The sequence below is a fragment of the Vulpes vulpes genome, chromosome X (genome assembly GCF_048418805.1).
Source record: "Vulpes vulpes isolate BD-2025 chromosome X, VulVul3, whole genome shotgun sequence".
Taxonomy (NCBI): Eukaryota; Metazoa; Chordata; class Mammalia; order Carnivora; family Canidae; genus Vulpes; species Vulpes vulpes.
In genome coordinates, this window is record NC_132796.1 from 116,235,970 (window position 1) to 116,257,028 (window position 21,059).

The following is a 21,059-nucleotide window of genomic DNA, read 5'->3' on the forward strand; positions in this document are numbered from 1 at the left end:
TTCATGCCTTTGAATAGGGAACATTAAGAATCTGTAGTAAGATGGCCCTGAAATTTGGTGGTGAATCAAAATTTGCTAGGGGAGATGATGTGGGCATCATCCTGTGTATGGCCCAGAATCTTTCCTCAATGTCTGGGTAACTCATGGGTCTGTGCACACAGGCCAGTAAAGCTTTGGGCCTTTGGTCAGGGTGAGACACTGAATGAGAGGTCCGGGGTTGGCAGTACATTGGCAGCAGGGTCTTTTGCACTTGCCAGAGAGAGGACAAGAGGGACACCTGGATATTGATTTTTATTTCCATGAGTGCACCAGTAGAGTACAGGGCTGGGCCTCCTGTAAACCCAAGGCAATCCAGATACATCCACTTCGTGAGGATTGGTGATGTGAGGCCTTGGAATAGTCCAATGCTTCCCTTATGTTCCCATGGACAGGCCTATAAGCTCCCGTCAGCAATTTGGCTCATCAGAGCAAAAGATTACAACAATTGGTTTGTGCATTAGTGTTCTGTTCCTCAGGCCGGGCAGCCCTCATATCTGGTCCTGTCTGGGGGACTGTGAGCTGCAGAGCTGTGCATCAGCTCTGGGACTCCCTGGGACCTTACCAAAGTAGTGCCTGCCCTCAAGACTCTGGCCTCTGAGCAGCCTACTTGGTCTCGGTTGGTGAAGTTTTTGAAAGGGCAAGAGTAGCTGTTGTTAAAGCATCTTAGCACAAACCATCTTAATGCCTGTTTATGGGAGGTCACTGGTAATTAAGATGGTGTTGGCAAGTACTTCTTTGCAGAGTGTGGGCTACAGTTCCAGCAGCCTCCCACTTGCCTGTACTAGCTGGGTAGCCCAAGGCACACCATACAAACCTCTCTGTGCCTCAGCTTTCTCTTCTGTATTTAAATGTTCACTGAGAACCTCCTCAGGGGTAGACACTAGACTGTACCCAGAGGATGGGCAAGGGAGCTGGACCAAAAAGCCCGGGACTGGTTTCTGGTGCTTCAGCAGCTGACAAACCTGATTCAGGTTACTCATCCTTAAAAGCAGCTCCTGTGGTAATATCCATTCTCCAGTGGGTTTGGGAAGCCTAATTACCACTTGTGAAATGTTTTCAGTTTCTCAGAAGAAAGATGATACATCATGACAAGGTATGACTATCATAATAACTGTGATCTTCTCAAGCTGCCCCCAGGGCTAACCCATATAAAAATTGCCATTCATGAAACTCTGTTATTGTAACAAAGTACAACTATTATCCATAATGATGCTAGACTAATGTATAAGGTATTGCTGTGCTCATGGAAAGTCTTAAATAAGCCGGAAGTGAAGAAGGTAGAGTAGGTCACCTGCTGTGAACTTGTCTAGCTCTCGAATTCCAAAAGTAAATAGACTCTTTGAGGAGGTAGGGCCTGGGAAGAGCGCTGGAGAGTAACAGCACTCCCTGAGCACCTGGCGTGAGCCAAGCAGTGCTATGCATGCTATGCCATCAAAGTTTAGGAAGTTGGTTTTATCATCTCCATTTTGCAGAGAAGAAAAATTGAGGCGTAAAGATGTTGACTTGTCTAAGGGAGATGAAGCTAGCAGTTATAAATAGGATGGCTAAGAGTGGAGGAAGAGTCCAGGTGGGAAGTGACTACAAAGCCTAGGCAGGGGCCAAGGAGTCTCTAACTAGGTTAGCAAATGGGAGGATGACTACCCGATCCCCAGTGTGACATGCCCCCATGAATAGGTCTGCTGCCAACAGAGAGGGCAGCCCAGGAGGAGAAGGCGGTTGGGAGGAAAGATGACTGTGGCACAGGGTAACCGGAGTGTGGGACCGCCCAGCAGCATGTGGCCATATGCTGGGCTGGGCCTTGGGAGGGAAGTTGAGACGCAGACTTGGGAGTCGCCGACAAGACACGTGAAGCCTGGGGTAAGATCGCCAAAGCGCAACGAGTCCCCGTGGCCACAAGTCCCCCAGCCCCACCGCGAGTCCCAGGGGAAATCTCCTGAAGGCAGCGCGGGCTAAGGTGACAGGTGCCTGCGAAGACCTTTCCGGGTGGTGCGCTCCTTTCCCGCAGGCCTGGACCGAGCCGCCTCGCCCGGGCTCCCCGTCTCTCACAGCCTCCACGGCCCCCGCACGAACCCGGGGCCGCGTGCCGCCAGTTGTGAGGGCGGCGTCGCACGAGGCTCGCTCGCGGCGCTTCCCCGGCCGACGGGGCGGGGCTGGGCGCATGCGCCGCCGCCGTACGGAAGCCCGGAAGGAGGGGCGGGGGGCGGTGGCTCAGGTTTCTCCGGGCAGCGGCGGCGGCGACGAAGGTGGTGACGGCGACGAAGGTGGTGAAGGCGGCGGCGGCGGCAGCGGGGACACGGCTCGCGCTGGCACCATGAACCCGCTGTAACGCGCAGGCTGCGCGGCGCGGGGGGAGGGGGGAGGAGGAGGCCGCCGCGGCGAAGTTCTCCGCCATGAACCTGAGGGGCCTCTTCCAGGACTTCAACCCGAGGTGAGGCGCCGCTGGGGAGGCGCGGCGGCCGTGAGGCTGCGGCGGGCGGCGGGGTAGCTCCTCGCGGTGCAAGCGGCGCTCCGGGCAGCACTTCCCGCTCCCGCGCCCGGTGCCTTCAGCGCCTCCACCCCACCCCACCCCACCCCGGGCCTCGGCCCCGCGGGAGCCGGGTTCCTCTTGGCCAGCCCACCCCCGCTGCTGGCCCAACGCTCCCCTGGCGTCCCCTCTTCCCGCAACCCGCTGCCTGCCCTCGGTTCCACGCGCCGGGGCCCTGTCGCTTGACCCAACACCCCTACTGCCCCCCCCAACTGTTTCCTCCAGTTTCTCTGAGCCCTTGAGGTTTTCTTTGGATGTATGCCCACCCCTCGCTTGTTTGCTGCTTTGTCGGGTGATATCTGAAACGTCGTTGAATCCTTGGAGTCGGTATCAGGGTATGGCAATACCTTACATAATGCCTCTGGGGGTGAACCTGACGATTTTCCGTGCGCCGTTTCTCATCAGTCTTCACTGTAAGTTTATTTGCAGGAAGTAGATATTGCCCTCCTGCTTCCCAGCTGGGGAATATCCAGTGGACTATGTGGAGAGAACACTGACTAAGGAAGGAATCCAGCGCCTGTCCTTGTACTTGCCCAAGTGTTCTGTAACTCTGTTCCCTCCCCCAGGCTGTGTGCTCCCTGAAGCTGAGACCCATCTCCTGCATATCTCACTATTCCCAGCACCTCCCACGGTGGCGGCGGCATCTGAAACAGAGCAGGCCCTTATAAAATGTTTGTGGAACTAAACTGAGCCAAAAGACCTGGATTGAAGACCAGGCCCCATGTGACTGGGTTACATATTCTCTCCTCATCTGAAGAATAAGGAGTTGGCCTAATTGATCTTCTAAATTCACTAGTCTGTGAAGAGATACCTGTTTCCCTTATTTGCTGATGGGAAGCTGTGCCCTCAATCAGCCTTTTGTATGCTAGGTCCCATGCGAGGTGCTTCAGATGCTGGGAGGTCCCAGTTTAGGGATGGAGTAGGATATGTAAATCAATGATTTACAGCACTGTGCAGTGTTGCACTGTGGGAGCCCTGAGGAGACCACTGCCTGGGTTGCTTGTGGGGGATGAAGGGAAGTCTCGGGAGAGACTGTTAGGAGTGCAGACTCCCTGGGGACAGTGACATTTTAAACTACAAGCCATTGTGACTTCCTAGGTGCTCTTATACCTCTTTGAGCACTACTGAGTTCATATTCCAGTCTGGAGTGCCAGTGTCCCTATCACAGTGTAGTCATTATCATTGTTGGCCTCAAAGGCATTTTGCATAGAGGAGCGTGTTGAGAGCAAGTGAGGGAGAAGGACTGCAGCACCTTCCTCTGCTGCTCCTAGGGCTGAGGATTGATCTACAGGGTAGCAGGATTGGGGCTGGAGCTGGAAGGGCCTTGTGTGTCTATATTGTTTGGCGAGGGTGGTAAGAAAGATAAGTAAAACCTGAATTGTTTTGTATCCTTGGGCCACTTGCTTATCTGCTTTATCTGTACAATGAGTATAATCTCAGCAGGATGGGAAGCCAAATTAATGATTGATTGCAAAGTGCTTTACAAATAGATAGTTCCAGCACTATTTTGCAAGGTGACAGATAATTCAGAACCCAAGAACTGCCTCAGGTGTTCTAACTAGCTGACAGTTGCCAAAGCACAATAGTGCTGCAAAGATAACATCCTTCACCACTTTCTTTTCCTGCAGCCCCTTCACCACCCCCAAAAATTGGTGTATGAAAATTACAATGAAATATTAGTTATCTAAAAGGATTTATAGTAATCATCAATATATTTACCAACACTTTAATTCTACTGGGATTGAAATGTATCTCTAAGTTTATAGACCTTTTATAGGGCATCATTTTCCTGATACAGTGTTGCTTCAGTGGGAGTGAGTCCTGTTGCTTCCCTGTGGTGACTGCTAAGACAGTGGCCAGGTAATATTGGCAGGTCTGTTGTGTCATGCCTTGGGGGCACACCTAGTTTTTGACATTGTTCTTTAGTCTTGTTCCATGCTGAGGAGGGCCTTCTAGACAACTAGAGTGCAAACCAAGGGAGCGTAGACAGGAAGATACCTTGTGCCAGGGTCTCTAACCTTGGTGCTGCTGCCTTTCTCCCTGCATCTGATTTGGAGCCAGTTCAACATCCCCCTGGGTAGAAACCCCAGGACGTTGGCACATGCTGTTCTCTTTGCCAGGAATGTTTCCCTCTCCTCTCCTCCTGATCTAGTTAATTCTTATTTATCCTTGAGAACTCAGCTCACTTGTTACTTGCTGAGGGAAGCCTTTCTGACTTAATAAGTCCACTGATATCTGTTTATACAGTCTCTGTAGTATGCTGAATTCTTCCATCATAGCAGTTATTTGTACCCTTATATTTGTGTGCTTATTTGATTAATGCCTTTCTCCCCTACTAAACTATAAGCTTCATGGGGCCATGGCCATGATTTCTGTCCATTATGTTATCCTGCATACCTGGAATAGCACCTGACTCAGTAAACATTTACAAAATGGATGGATGACTCTCCAGAGCCTATAGGAGAAATCTAAAACAGCTTCCTCCAATCATGGCTTTTCTGGTGGTCTGTGGCTTGGTTCTCTTTCTTCTCGTATGCTGCCCTCCTTCAGAATGCAGTCATTCCATTAGAGAGACAGGAAAGACCGTGACGCTAAGGCAGAACGTGGCTGCCTTTACTCTGTGGATTATGTGTGTCACAAAAATAGTCACTGTCATGGTTTTGTGGGTCCCAGGGCAAGGGCCATGGCTCCAAATCTCCTTTCCAGTCTTTTGATCTTGATGAGTCTGAACCCACTGCTGTATTACCAGGGCTCTGGAAAACTGCAGTAACAGACAATGATTCACAAATGTCAGCACTCAGATGCACACGGCTGCCAGCTGACCCTCTGCCTATTTCCATCTGGCACAGAACTGGTTGATCATGAACTTCTTTTTAGTTACGCAGGTTAAGACTCGCTGAAACAGGCACACTGGACCCACCAAGTCCTTCTCTGAATGCCTGATGCTTTCTAACATAACAGTGAGGGAGCCTTCTTCATTGAATAGGAGACTATCAGTAGTGTACAGAATTGGCAGACTGATTCTGAGGTGCTTGTAGGAGATGGGGATCTGGGAGTAGGTGGCATTAAGCCAGCACCCTGGCCACACTATGGAGCCTTGATATTTTCTGCTAACTTGCTGGAGTTGCTGGCTTGGAGAAGGCCTTTCAGCCATGGTAGCCCGGCAGTGCTGGAAGGCTGTGAGAACTCTGCTAGGCCTTCTGAATCATCTTCAGTGAGCTCCTGACACTGTGGTGCATCCCACAGGTGTCCTGGTCTGGGATGAAAGCTGAGGGATGCTGCTCATGGGAGCACGGAGTACTAAGGAGGTCAGTAGTGTTTAGAAGTTTCCATATGCCACAACTTCTAAATCCATTCTGTTGTCTGTGTAAGTTATCTTGTCTTTTCTTTGAATTTAGGAAAAATGGATGTGATTTCTGGTAACTGTTAACAAAAGGTAGCTACCTGGCCTTTACCAGTCATTTATAAAATATTTATATTTAAAGCATTCATCAAACATCTCCCAAGTTCCTACTGTGTGCCAAGAGATGCTCTAGGTGTTTCTAAGTACAGAAACAATTCCTCTCCATGCTCAAGCCTGGCAGTAGAAGCAGAAATTGGAAGAGAAGTTAAAATTCACCACAGAAACAGGCATTCCAGAGATGGGAACCAAATGCTGTGGAAGCACGAGGGGTAGAGCCACCAGTTCTGGCAGAACAGTAAAGGAAGGTTCCATGATGTGATCTTGAAGGGTATAATTGTAGGGTTTTGTCAGACAAGAGAGCAGGCATGTTAGGAGGAACAGAGGATGTAGAGGCATAGGGTTCCTGAGAGGGCCTGGTATGCTCAGACGAAATGTCAGTGTGGTGGCAGCATTGCAGGTGGCACATGTCCTATGATTTAAAAATAGTACATGTGGTATTAATAATGATTACTGCAAATATTGTTTACATATTACTTTTTTTTGTTTTAAAGCCGGCTCCAGACCCAAAGGTAGTGAGCGTATATTGGTTCTTTTCATGACCTACTCACCCACCACCCAAATTTCTGTTTGTTTACCTGTTGTTCTGTCATTGCAAGCCACCTAGAGTAAGGAAAACCTCTCAATTATGCTGAGGTTATTATTAATCATTGGTGTGACTTATGGGGCACCTAGCATGGGTTGGGCATTATCTCACATCTTTGCAACAACCCTGCAAGTTAGATGATCAGCCTTGTTTTGCAGAGTCTTAGAGACCTTTCTACATTCCTGAAGTCACACAGGCAGCAAGGGGCCAGGCCAGGATTCTGACGTGAGTCAGTTGATCTTCTGAAGCCTGTGCTCATTCCTGCGTGCCATGCGACCTCTCTAATTCAGAGACAGGCCTGCCCATGACACAATGGGTCCAACATCCCAAGGAGCCTTCTATTTATGAATTGTGATTACACAAAGCAAAACTTATATCTAAGCTTACACATCCAATGAATATTATCCTTCTAAGAAGTTACTTAGGAAAAAGAAATATGTATCTACCAATTCCACTACTCATATTCCTTGTTACTCATCTGAAATTTCCTTCAGAGTCAGATTACGAATCATATAAGGAAATCTGTCTTGTTGCTTAATAATCATGGATCATTTTTGAACGAAAATAGTGCCACCTAGTTTGATCATGCATCTTATTCACTAAACTTGGCTCTGATTGACTTTTGGCCATTTCCAAAAATTGAATTCACTCTCAGTGAAGAGTTGGCACCATTGAGGATATTCAAAAGAAGAGACTGCAGGTTCTTAAGGCGATTCCAGGAGGAAAGCTCTAAAGGTGGTTTGAACAATTAAGTGGAATTAGCTCATTGCCTCCCAGGGGGACTGTTTAAAGGTGACAAGTCCCATTTGAATGCATAATTTCTGGTTTTAAAAATATCATTCCCATTACTTGATAATTACACACATATCACATGTTTTTCTTGGCTGTGAGCTCTTTGAAGTCCAGGATGTTGAGGCATTCAATAAATGCGCTGAATGAGTGAATGTTGAGTACAAATAGACATGTACCATCGGAGACTCTGTTATAGGGGAGAGACAGTGGGTGGGAGGAGTTTTAGATGGTTTCCTAGGACTCTAGGAGTTAAGCCTCCCAATACTGAGCTTGAGGTTTCCAGTTGCCTTGCCTGATCATAGGTTGTACCTGTACTAGAATTCAAGATGCAAGCCTTGAATTGAACTTGAGATAGGCTCCTTATATCTAATGATTCTTATTTTGTCAGCTATGGCCTAGTAGGGAGAAAAACAATTGCTAAGTGGGATTGTTACAACTTTTCTCTTTTAGAGTACTCGTGGCAGCAAAAAAATAGGTAAAATCGATCATTTACACAAGGCTTCCACATCCTCCAATCTTAGTGAATTAATATGTGAGCAAATCCAGGAGGAGATAGGCTTAGGGAGAGTGAATTCCCCCCCCCCCACACACACATGATTGCATAGCTGGTAAACTTCCAGTCTGGCCTCATTCTAGTTCTCCTTAAAAGTGACTTGTTTTTATTGGGCTTTTGTGCTTTCTTACATCTTATGGTTATATGCTTTTAAACATTTTTCATCTTAATGAAACCAATTAAAATTGGCACTAAGAGAATTTAAATATTGTCAGTAAGGTTCTGCTCAGTGTAAGAGATACAATCCCTTTAACAGTTTGGGAGAGTGTCAGCAGTTTGTCAGTTGGAGCCATTCTCTGAAGTAGTAGACAGAGAGGCACCCACAGGGATGTGTCACCCAAAGTATGTGTGCATGCGTGCGTTTGTGTGTACATGTGTATGCATGTGCATGTGTGTATGCCTGCTGCATGTAACTGGAAAAGACCGATGGATCTAAAATGAGTCCATCTGCATTCTTTTGATTTGCAGAAAACAGATATTGGAACTTTGACACTCAGAGTCATCTCTTTCCTACCTTTCCCTCCCTCCATCCCTTTATTTTCCCAACAAAGTGGAGAGAGAGAATTTGAGCCTCAAGCAGAAAGCTCCGTATACATTTCAGAGAGGATACTAGCTTTGTAGTTTGACCCCTGTAACACTCCATAGTGATTGTGTACTAGCATGGCAGATTTATAGAGTGGAACACATCCACTGTAAAGGTATAATTGGAAAAGTGAAATGTAGGAAGTAGTGGTTTATGCCACAATATCCAGCGGAACTTCCATTTGCTGGTTTGTGGAGAATTAAGCAAAATCTATTTTTATACTTGGACTCTGGTCTAAATGTTTCTTGAAAAGTGACTCAAAGTAGTTTAGGCTTTGACTGTGACTTTTTTGTTAAATAAATTTTCTTGTCATTGTCTTATTACTGCATCACTTCTCTGCTTGCCAGTGAGGTTTGGAATTCCCTATTGGATATGCAGTCATCTTTTTAACTTGGCTCTCAAATGTGTTGGTATAGTTGACATACCTTCTTCCCCAATTACAAATGTGTGTATAAATTACATCTTCTAAAATTTCTGAGTATGTTATTTGACCAACTTTGTATGTTATTTGACCAACTTTGTAGTTCATTTTTTCAAAGAACCAGCTGTTGGTGTTACTGATTGATTCACTTTTGTATCTGTATTTCTGCTTTTAGTTTTACTATTTCCATATTTTGGCTCCTTTGAGTTTTTTCCCCTCCCTAAATTTCTTAGATAAAGACTTAGTTCATTAGTTCTCCCTTTGCCTCTTTTTTTCTTTTCTTTTTTGCTTTTAGTTCTACTTTTGGAGTGGTTATGTTTTCTCTGAACCTTGCTTTGGCAGCAGCCCGGATGTTTTAATGTTTTAGTAGTATTTTAAATATTCTCCAATAGTGTTCTGTTTCATCGTGGATTTAGTCATTACTTAAGGAAGGAAACAAGCATTTATTGGCTCTTATCTGCTAGGTGCCAGACCTTGCAATAGGTGCTTTCTGATAGGTTATTTAATTCTTACCTCAGCACTGCCTGTTAGAGATAGTATTGTCTGCATTTTGCTCCATGAAGAACTGACAATTCAAACAGAGCTGCACAAATAATCTCTTTGGCTCTGCTGCACTGCTTCACAAGTGGACATTGAAAAAGATCCATATGGTTAGGCAGCATTCAGTCTATTGTTGTCAGTTTATTATGAATTGTGTAGAATTTCTGCTTCCAATCTCTGCCAGTTACAATCTACCTTACACATTGTTCTATGCCTTTTTTCTGTTCAGAAAATCTTCAGGGTCTCCCCATTGCCTGTTAATAAATTCCAAGGACTTTACCTTAGTATTCAAATCCCTCTACCTCGTTACCCCAGCATACTTTCCCCTTATTTTCTCTGGTGCCTTACTTCCTGGTTGCCTAGCTTCCTGCGCCTCCCCCTGCCCGCCCCCCCCCCCCCCCCGCAAGATTTACAGAATTTACTCTGAGTGTTCCAGTCCCCTGGGATACAGCAAAACTGTTTAATACTTCAAAAAATCTTATCTCCTCCCTCTGTTCCTATTAGTCTTTGAGCTAACTTCTGGGCAGAGACTTCCTTTTTCATTTTTATACATTCCATACGTTGAAAGCACTCAGTTTTTTTTTAAAGATTTTATTATTTATGATAGCCATAGAGAGAGAGAGAGGCAGAGACACAGGCAGAGGGAGAAGCAGACTCCATACCGGGACCGACGTGGGACTCCATCCTGGGACTCCAGGATCGCACCCTGGGCCAAAGGCATGCGCTAAAACGCTGAGTCACCCAAGGATCCCCTCAAACAGTTTTTTAAATTTTATTTTATCTTTGAAAGATTTTACTTAAATTGTAGTTAACATATAGTGTATTATTAGTTTCAGGGGTAGAATTTAGTGATTCATCAGTTGCATGTAATGCACAGTACTCCTTACATCTGCCCTCCTTAGATTTGTGTTTATTGTGTGTCAGTGCCTCATGATCCTTTTTGTCCCCCATCTGGAAAAATCTGTGTGTATGTAAAGAAAGCCTAATTTTTTTCCTGCTACTTGACACTCTCTGTAGAGAGAATCATGCTATTTTTATGTACTCTAGTGTTCATTTCCATAGTTTCCTTAGGAATTTTGTCAACTTTATCCGTGATTATTTAATAAATAGTAGCATGTAGAGGCCCACAATGAAAATATCTATGTATATTACTAAAAGAAAAATGGTCAGATTAGTGTCATAGTCTGTGGCCATATTGCTAGGTTTTCATTGTTTACATTTTCATTATTAGTCATTTTAACATTTTAATAATTTATCTTTGAAATCTACCAGATTACTAGTAGACTGCTGCTCTTACCCTCACCTAGACATGATAAACTTTGTCATCTCCTTTCTTGTAGTTGGTTTGACTTTTGAAATCAGTTGCAAATGTGATTCTTGAATGCAACAGATTTAATTTTTTAATCCAGTAAGTGAACTTTCTTATTATAGGTCTGTGATAGGCAGAATAATGCCCCCCCAAATATACACACATCCTAATTCTAGGAACCTGGGAATATATTCCATTATATAGCAAAGAGGAATTAATGTAGCAGATGGAATTAAGGTTGCTAATCAGCTGCCTTGAAAATAGGGAGATTATTCTGGATTCCCTGGCAAGGCCAATAATCACAGGTCTTAAATGTAGAAGAGGGAGGCAGAAGAGGAGGCCAGAGTGAGTCGATGTAAGGAGGACTGAACTCTCCCCCACTGGCTTTGAAACTGGAGGAAGGGGCCATGAGCCAAGGGGCTACAAGGCAGCATCTGGCAGCTGGTCAGGCAGGGAAACTGTCTTCTCCTAGAGACTCTGAAAGGATCACAGCTCTGGTGGCACTTGATTTTAGCCCAGTGAGAGAACCATTTCAGACATTTGATGTCTGGAACAGTAAAGATAATAAATTTATGCTTTTTAAAGTCATTATGTTGGTGGTAACTTTGATAGCAATAGGTGAGTAGTATAAGAACGTTTCATCCTGGGATCCCTGGGTGGCTCAGCGGTTCCGCGCCTGCCTTTGGCCCAGGGCGTGATCCTGGAGTCCCGGGATCGAGTCCCGCATCGGGATCCTGGCATGGAGCCTGCTTCTCCCTCTGCCTGTGTCTCTGCCTCTCTCTCTCTCTCTGTGTCTATCATAAATAACTAAATATTTTTTTTAAAAAAATAGAACGTTTCATCCTATTTGTATTTTTCAACCCCAGTATTTGAAGTAGGAATTATATTTTTGTATTATTATTTGTCCTCTTGTAAGTTCATCTTGTTTCTGCTTTTCATTTTTCATGTAATAGACCCGGAGCTCTTAATTTCCTTTAAAATTTTTTAAAGATTTTATTTATTTATTTTTTTTTAATTTTTTTTTATTATTTATTTATGTAGTTATACAGAGAGAGAGAGAGAGAGAGAGAGAGGCAGAGACATAGGCAGAGGGAGAAGCAGGCTCCATGCACCAGGAGCCTGACGTGGGATTCGATCCCGGTCTCCAGGATCGCGCCCTGGGCCAAAGGCAGGCGCCAAACCGCTGCGCCACCCAGGGATCCCTATTTATTTATTTATTTGAGACACAGAGACAGAGGCAGAGACATAGGCAGAAGGAAAAGCAGGCTTCCTGTGAGGAGCCCGATATGGGACGCAATCCCTGGGCTGGGATCATGCCCTGAGCCAAAGGCAGATGCTCAACCGAGGACCCACCCAGGCGTCCCATAATTTCCCTTTAAACTACATCAAAAACTATGAAGTAATCAGTTTCCCAACATTTTAAACATTTTGGTACTTCTATTCTCATAATTTCCTACTATTTTCTTCAATTAAATTAAAAGAAACCTCTTTCAGGGAAGATCATGAGTTTAGCTTGGAGGGTTTACTCTCCCAGTATCTCATCTATTTTTTGTTTATAGTTTGAAAATTCTTTAGAAAAATTTTACCTCTATGTATTATTTAATTTACCTATGAATCCTATGTTTACCATTGTCCTTGCATTTGTTAATGTTCTCATTCACTTATCTTTTCTAAAAGTCTGTTTTCAAGTCCATCCATGGTTTCTGGTAATGGTATGTGTAGCCATAGGCTTTGGTTGACAAATTAGTCTGGTTTTCTAGTTTTTTCTCTATATCTCCCTTGTGCTTTCAGAGAGAAAAAGTCGCTTCTGCTGATTCCTTCTCTGTGGTGATAACTCCATTTCCATTAGCTTGTGAGTCCCCCTCAAGCCTATTTCTTCTTTAGAGGCTAGTGGTGAGGTCATTCTTACCTTGGCAGCTTTCAGTGGTAGTTCTCTTTGGCTTTGTAGCACCTCACAAAGAGCCTCCCTTGGTTTGAGAATTAATAATCATAACATATATTTAGTGCAGCAGTTATCAAACCATTTTTTGCAGACTCCCTTGGGGGTGGGGCTTGAGATCCTTTCTGCAAGGCCATAGCTGTTTTTTTTTTTTTAAGATTTTATTATTTATGTGTGTGAGAGAGAGAGAGGGAGAGGGAGGGAGGGAGGGGGAGAGAGGCAGAGACACAGGCAGGGGAAGAAGCAGGCTCCATGCAGGGAGCCTGATGTGGGATCCATATGGGGTCTCCAGGATCATGCCCCAGGCTGAAGGCAGCGCTAAACCGCTGAGCCACCTTAGGCTGCCCCACAGCTGTTTTCATAATACTAGGATGTCCTGTGCCTCTGTCTGTGTTGACATTTGCACTGATGATACAAAAGCAGTGCTGGGTAAACTGCTGGCACCTGAGCATGAATCAAGCTGGTGACAGGAAACCATGCTAATAGTCATTGGATTCTTCACTGCGGTCTGCTTGCATTTTTTTTTAAGCCAGTTCACATAAGGATGTCCTTAATAAAGTATAAAAAAATACCAGTCTCATTAAATATTGACCTTTGAGCAAACATCTGTTTAATATTCTGTGTGACAAAATAGGAAGAATGCAAAAAGTCTGTCTGCTGTATACTGAAGTACAGTGGTTGACTCAAGGGAAAACATTTGTGGGGGTGCCTGGTTGGCTTAGTCAGTAGAGTCTGCAACTCTTGATCTCAAGGTTGTTAAGTTCAAGCCCCATGTTGGGTGTAGAGATAAATTACAACAAAAGAAAACCCACTTGTGTGCCTGGGCTACAAGCTGCCTTTTTTCATGGAACACCCATTTTTACCTGGGAGAACAACTAACAGGACTATGGCTATTTGTATTAGGGCATTTGGCAGACATTTTCCCTGAAAATCCAAGTGAACCTGTAGCTTGGAAATAACAGCACTGATACACAATAAACACAAACCTAATTTAAAATTCAAACAACTGTTGTTGGAGTGCCTTCAGTGTTTTCAACAAGGAAAACAACTGATGGTGTTTTTGTAAACAGTAAAATTGGAGTTTTCAAGGGAAAATCTGAATTTTTTAGAAGTTTTGGGAAGCCTGGGTGGCTCAGTGGTTGAGCGTCTGCCTTCAGCTCCAATGTGATCCTGGGGTCCTGCAATTGGGTCCTGCATCGGGCTCCCTGCAGAGAGCCTGCTTCTCCCTCTGCCTGTGTCTCTGCTTCTCTGTGTCTCTCATGAATGAATGGATAAAATCTTATAAAAAAAGAGTTATTGAAAAGTTTTATCTACCCTTGAATTTGACAGCCTCCCATTACTTAACATATTTCTTATATAATGGGTTGTGATAATAACTACTGTGATTTTTTTGCCTTTGTATAGTGAAATGTGTCAACATGTGAAAGATTTTTATTACTCAGTGAACTAATATTTTTCAATCAACCCACATGGTATTATAATTACGCAGGGATAAAACATTCATTCTAAGTGCAAGAGACCCATGGATTTTAATGTAGTGGACTACAAAAAGTTCATTGATAGGGTTTCAGATTCCACATCACAGTTAACCTTCAGGAAAGTACCACTGGTTGACTTTTGGTATCCTGTCAAAGAAGAATATCCACCATTATCTGAAAGAGCTATTAAAATACTCAGTTCTTTTCTAACTACAAATCTCTGTGAAGCCAGATTTCCTTCATATGCTCAAATCAAAACAACATATTGCAATAGAATGAATGCACGATGTAGATATTAAAATCTAGGTGTCTTTTATGAAGCCAGACATTTAAAAAATTTTCAAAACTAGGGATCCCTGCATGGCGCAGCAGTTTAGCACCTGCCTTTGGCCCAGGGCGCGATCCTGGAGTGGGATTGAGTCCCACGTCGGGATCCCGGTGCATGGAGCCTGCTTCTCCCTCTGCCTGTGTCTCTGCCTCTCTCTCTCTCTCTCTCTGTGACTATCATAAATAATAAAAATAAATAAATAAATAAAAAATAAAGGGGGATACTCCCTAACATGAAGGAGCCTCGGTGTCCATCGAAAGATGAATGGATAAAGAAGATGTGGTTTATGTATACAATGGAATATTACTCAGCCATTAGAAACGACAAATACCCACCATTTGCTTCCACGTGGATGGAACTGGAGGGTATTATGCTGAGTGCAGTAAGTCAATCGGAGAAGGACAAACAGTGTATGTTCTCATTCATTTGGGGAATATAAATAATAGTGAAAGGGAATATAAGGGAAGGGAGAAGAAATGTGTGGGAAATATCAGGAAGGGAGACAGAACATAAAGACTCCTAACTCTGGGAAAGAACTAGGGGTGGTGGAAGGGGAGGAGGGCGGGGGGTGGGGGGGAATGGGTGAGGGGCACTGAGGGGGACACTTGACGAGATGAGCACTGGGTGTTTTTCTGTATGTTGGTAAATTGAACACCAATAAAAATTAATTTATTAAAAAATAAATAAATAAAAATAAATAAAAATAAAAAAAATTTCAAAACTATAAAAATTGTGGAAAATGTTTTTTCTCATTAAAATTATGTTACTTGTGTTAATATATAATGACTTTATTATTTTTAAGTGAACTAATAAATATTTCAAAAATAACCATTTCAAAATCTAATACAGTGAATAACAATAGATATGACCCGTATAAACAAAGCTTTTGGGTTCCTCAGTAATTTTTAAGAGTGTAAAGGAATCCTGATACAAACAATTTTGAGAACCACTAATGTAGTGCTTTACACAAAGCATTTTTTGTATTCATTACTTTAACTTACAACCACCTTGTGAGGTACATGTTACTCTGATTTTTATAGACGAGAATATTGTGACACAAAAAGGCAGTATATTATATTCTCGATAGCAACCTTTCCAAATCTGATGGTCTTCCCACTGTAGTTTTTTTTTAATTGTTACCATCGTAATTGTTACTGTATGTATTAAAGGAGATTTGGAAATCTCATTATAAGTGTTACTATGTATATTTTTGAGCTTTTGTACTTGAGTTTATACTTCATTTAACTTTTTAAAATTCAAATTCAGTTAATTAATGGAGGTTTGCTTTTGAGTTGAGTTTTTTGTAGGTCCCATCTCCTCACAACCTCCCCCACTTTTCCAATTCAAGTTTCTTTTGTTGTTTTTCAAATGCAAATGCAGTACTTGCACCTTGAAGAAAAATCAGCAGTCATAAACAAGAATGTAAAGATTGTCCTTAATCCTCTGGGCTGGAGGTTGCTGTTAATTCTCATTGTGTATCCATCCTGATGCTTTTCCAAGAATGTTGATTTATCAGTATAATGTCAGTATTAAAAGGACTTTGGGGTCAAATGTCAAGTAGATCTAAGTTTGAATCCCAGCTCTGTGAGCTGCTAGCTGCTGGGACAAGTTATTTAACATCTAAACCTTTGTTCCTCATTCGTAAAATGGGATTATTCAAGGTGCCTCCTTTGCAGGGCTGCTGTGAGCCTTAGGTGAGATCCTGTATGAAGAGCAGCCCAGTATTGACATGTCATAAACATCCTGTAACTCTCAGCTACTGAGGTAGTTGTACATGCACAGGTAGATATGCCAGGTTTATTGAAGTATGTATATGTTACATGTGGTAAAGTTTACCCTTGTTTAGTGCACAGCCTTCTGTGTTTTGAGAAGTCCATATATTTGTGTAGCAACCACCCAAAGATATAAACATAGCACAGTTCCACCACTGCAGAAAATACCCTCATGTCCCTTTGTAGTCCACTTTTTCCCCAGCATAGCCACTGGTAACCACACTGATATGTTTTCTGTATTTATATTTTTACCTTTTCTAGAACATCAACTAAATGGAGTCATACGGTATGTTGTGTTTTCAGTTTGAGTTATTTTACTTAGCATAATGCAGTTGGGGTTTACACATGTTGTTGCATGCATCCCTACTCTGTTCCTTTTTACTGCTCATTGCTATTCCATTGAACAGATAATACGACAATTGGTTTACCTGTTCACCAATTGATGGACTTTTGGGTTGGTGCCAGTGGCTGTTACAAATAAAGCTGTTTTGAACATTTGAATACAAGTCTGTGGGGACATATACTTTTCCTTTTCTTGAGTGAATACCTAGGCATGGGATTATTGGCCATAGGGTAAGTATGTGCTTAACTTTATAAAAAACTGCCAAAGTGTTTTCTAAAGTGACCATACTCAGCAGCATTCTCAGCAGCAATATATGCGGGGGTTCCAGTTGTTCCACATCCTCAGCAACTGTTGTCTAAGTTGATCATTTTAATTGTAGCCATTGTGGTGAGTGTGTAGTTTTATCTTGTTATTTTATTGCATTGATATTGTATTTCCTTAATGCCTGAAAATTCTGAGTATCTTTTCAGATGCTTATTTGCCTTTAAATAACTTCTCTGATGGAGTGTCTGTTCTTATTTTCTTTTTTCGCCATTTTTGACTTAAATTGTTTTCTCATTTTTTAGTTGTAAAAGTTCTTTATATGTCCTGGATACAGGTACTTTGTCAGATATATGTTTTCAGAATATGTTCTCCCAGTTTTTGGCTTGGGTTTTCATTTTTTTTAACTGTCTCTTTTGGAGATTAAGAGTTTTTACTTTTGAAGAAGTCTAATTTTGTATCCCATCTAAGAAATCTTTTCGTAACCCTAGGTGGCAAGTGTTTTTTCTTATGTTTTCTAGATGCTTTATGGTTTGGGCTATTACATGTAGGTCTGTGATCCATTTCACATAAGTGTTTATATAAGCCATGAGGTCAAGAGTCTAGGTGCATTTTCCTCATCTTTCCAGTTGTTTCAGCACCATTTATTGAAACACAATCCTTTCTCCATTGAATTGCCTTGGAACTTTTGTCAAAAATTAACTGATCATACATGTACAAGTCTGTTTTTGGATTCTATTCTGTTCTCTATGTCTCTCCTGGTGCTAATACCACATTGTCTTGATAATTGTAATTTTGTAATAAGCCTTAAAGGCACGTAGTATAGATTCTCCACCTTTGTTCTTTCTCACAATTGTTTTGCCCATTAGGTCCTTTCATTTTCATATAACTTTTAGAATCAGTATGTCAGTTTCTACAGAGGGATTTTCATTGGGATTTTGTTGAATCTTTAGAATAATTTTATGACTGTGGTAGGCAAAATAATGGCTGTCAAAGATAACCACTTCCTAATCCATGGATTTGGGAATATTACCTTCTATGGTAAAAGGGCGAATATTAGCTTATGTCATACAATATGTGATTAAGTTAAAGATCTTGAGATGGGGACAGTATCTAGGATTATCTAAGTGGGTCATAAATGCAGTCATGGGTTTCCACATAAGAAGAAGGCAGAAGGATGTACTGTTAACACAAGAAGGCAATGTGATGTGAGCAGAGAAAAAATTTGAAGATGTTGCACTGCTGGTTTTGATGATGGAAGAAGGGGCTTAAGGAGTATAAGGAATATAGTTATAGAAACTGAAAAAGAGATGGGCCCTGCTGACACCTTAGTAAAAATAGTGAAAACTATTTTTGGACTTCTGGCCTCCAAAACTATAAGAGAATAAGCATCTATTGTTTTAAGCCACCAAGTTGGTGGTAATTTGTTATAGGAACCATAGGAAATTAATACACAGAGTATGTAAATCTTAACAATACCAAATTTTCTAATCTATAAACATGGCAACTCTTCATTGGTTTAGATCTTTAATAGTGTTTGGTAGGTTTCAGTGTACAGGTCTTGCACATCTTTTGTTAACATTTATTTCAGTATTTCATATTTTGATGATGTTTTTAAATGGCAGTCTTCATGAACTTTTAATTTTAGAATAGTTTTAGATTTTTAGGAAATTTGCAGTAAATGATAGTTTGGATGTATCTTGCAAGAAGTTACTGTGGCCAAGTTCAAAAAGGGTGTTGCCGGGATCCCTGGGTGGCGCAGTGGTTTGGCGCCTGCCTTTGGCCCAGGGCGCGATCCTGGAGACCCAGGATCGAATCCCACGTCGGGCTTCCGGTGCATGGAGCCTGCTTCTCCCTCTGCCTATGTCTCTGCCTCTCTCTCTTTCTCTCTCTGTGACTATCATAAATAAATAAAAATTAAAAAAAAAAAAAGGGTGTTGCCTGTGTTCTCCTCTAGGATTTTGATGGAATCTTGTCTCATATTAAGATATTTCATCCATTTTGAGTTTATCATTTTGTATGGTGTAAGAGAATGGTCTAGTTTCATTCTTCTGCATGTGGATGTCCAATTTTCCCAGCACCATTTATTGAAGAGACTTTTGTCCAGTGGATAGTCTTTCCTCCTTTGTCGAATATTAGTTGATCATAAAGTTGAGGGTCCACTTCTGGATTCTCTATTCTGTTCCATTGATCTATGTGTCTGTTTTTGTGCCAGTACCACACTGTATTGATGAACACAGCTTTGCAGTACAACCTGAAATCTGGCATTGTGATACCCCCAGCTATGGTTTTCCTTTTTTAATATTTCCCTGGCTATTCGAGGTCCTTTCTCATTCCACACGAATCTTAAGGTGATTTGTTCCAACTCTCTGAAGAAAGTCCATGGTATTTTGATAGGGATTGCATTAAACATGTAAATTGCCCTGGGTAACATTGACATTTTCACAATATTAATTCTTCCAATCCATGATCATGGAATATTTTTCCATCTCTTTGTGTCCTCCTCAGTTTCTTTCAGAAGTGTTCTGTAGTTCTTAGGGTATAGATCCTTTACTTCTTTGGTTAGGTTTATTCCTAGGTATCTAATGCTTTTGGGTGCAATTGGAAATGGGATTGACTCCTTAATTTCTCTTTCTTCAGTCTCATTGTTAGTGTATAGAAATGCCACTGACTTCTGGGCATTGATTTTGTATCCTGCCACACTGCCAAATTGCTGTATGAGTTCTAGCAATCTCGGGGTGGAGGCTTTTGGGTTTTCTATGTAGAGTATCATGTCATCTGAAAAGAGGGAAAGTTTGACTTCTTCTTTTCCCATTTGAATGCCTTTAATGTCTTTTTGTTGTCTGATTGCTGAGGCTAGGACTTCCAGTACTATGTTGAATAGCAGTGGTGAGAGTGGACATCCCTGTCTTGTTCCTGATCTTAGGGGAAAGGCTCCGAGTGTTTCCCCATTGAGAGTGATATTTGCTGTGGGCTTTTCGTGGATGGCTTTTATGATGCTGAGGAATGTTCCCTCTGTCCCTACACTCTGAAGAGTTTTGATCAGGAATGGATGCTGTATTTTGTCAACTGCCTTCTCTGCCTCTATTGAGAGGATCCTATGGTTCTTGTTTTTTCTCTTGCTGATATGATGAATCACATTGATTGTTTTACGAGTGTTGAACCAGCCTTGCATCCCGGAGGGATAAATCCCACTTGCTCATGGTTAATAATCTTAAAGTACTGTTGGATCCTATTGGCTAGTATCTTGTTGAGAATTTCTGCATCCATGTTCATCAGAGATATTGGTCTATAATTCTCCTTTTTGGTGGGGTCTTTGGTTTTGGAATTAAGGTGATGCTGGCCTCATAGAATGAGTTTGGAAGAATTCCATATCTTTCTATCTTTCCGAACAGCTTTAATAGAATGGGTATGGTTGGGGGATCCCTGGGTGGCGCAGTGGTTTGGCGCCTGCCTTTGGCCCAGGGCGCGATCCTGGAGACCCTGGATCAAATCCCACGTCGGGCTCCCAGTGCATGGAGCCTGCTTCTCCCTCTGCCTGTGTCTCTGCCTCTCTCCCTGTGTGACTATCATAAATAGAGAAAAAAATATTAAAACAAAACAAAACCATGCTATTGGGCGTGTAAATTGATAACATCATTTAAAAAAAAGAAAAAAAAAAAAAAGAATGGGTACGGTTGCTTCTTTAAACTTTTGAGAGAATTCCCCAGGAAGCCATCTGGCCCTGGACTTTTGTGTCTTGGGAGGTTTTTGATGACTGCTTCAATTTCCTCACTGGTTATTGGCTTGTTCAGGTTTTCTCTTTCTTCCTGTTCCAGTTTTGGTAGTTTGTGGTTTTCCAGAAATGCGTCCCTTTCTTCTAGATTGCCTAATTTATTGGCGTATAGCTGCTCATAATATGTTTTTAAAATCGTTTGTATTTCCTTGGTGTTGGTAGTGATCTCTCCTTTCTTGTTCATGATTTTATTAATTTGAGTCTTCTCTCTCTTCTTTTTAATAAGGCTGGCTAATGGTTTATCTATCTTATTAATTCTTTCAAAGAAACAACTCCTGGTTTTGTTGATCTGTTCCACAGTTCTTCTAGTCTTGATTTCATTGAGTTCTGCTCAAATCTTTATTAACTCTCTTCTT

At 42.3% G+C, this 21,059-nt stretch overlaps 1 protein-coding gene across 2 annotated transcripts in view; it reads left to right on the forward strand.

Annotated features, from left to right (window-relative positions):
• The first annotated feature begins 2,197 nt into the window (after nucleotides 1-2,197).
• TMEM185A (transmembrane protein 185A) overlaps nucleotides 2,198-21,059 on the forward strand; it is a 41,140-nt gene continuing 22,278 nt past the window's right edge. The window contains exon 1 of one of the 2 annotated variants that reach the window (XM_025989322.2): nucleotides 2,198-2,467. In XM_025989322.2, coding sequence (XP_025845107.1) covers nucleotides 2,430-2,467 — 38 coding nt within the window. In that variant the 5' untranslated portion in view covers nucleotides 2,198-2,429. The remainder of the gene's footprint in view (nucleotides 2,468-21,059) is intronic. The other variant, XR_011998294.1, reaches the window with a different exon arrangement.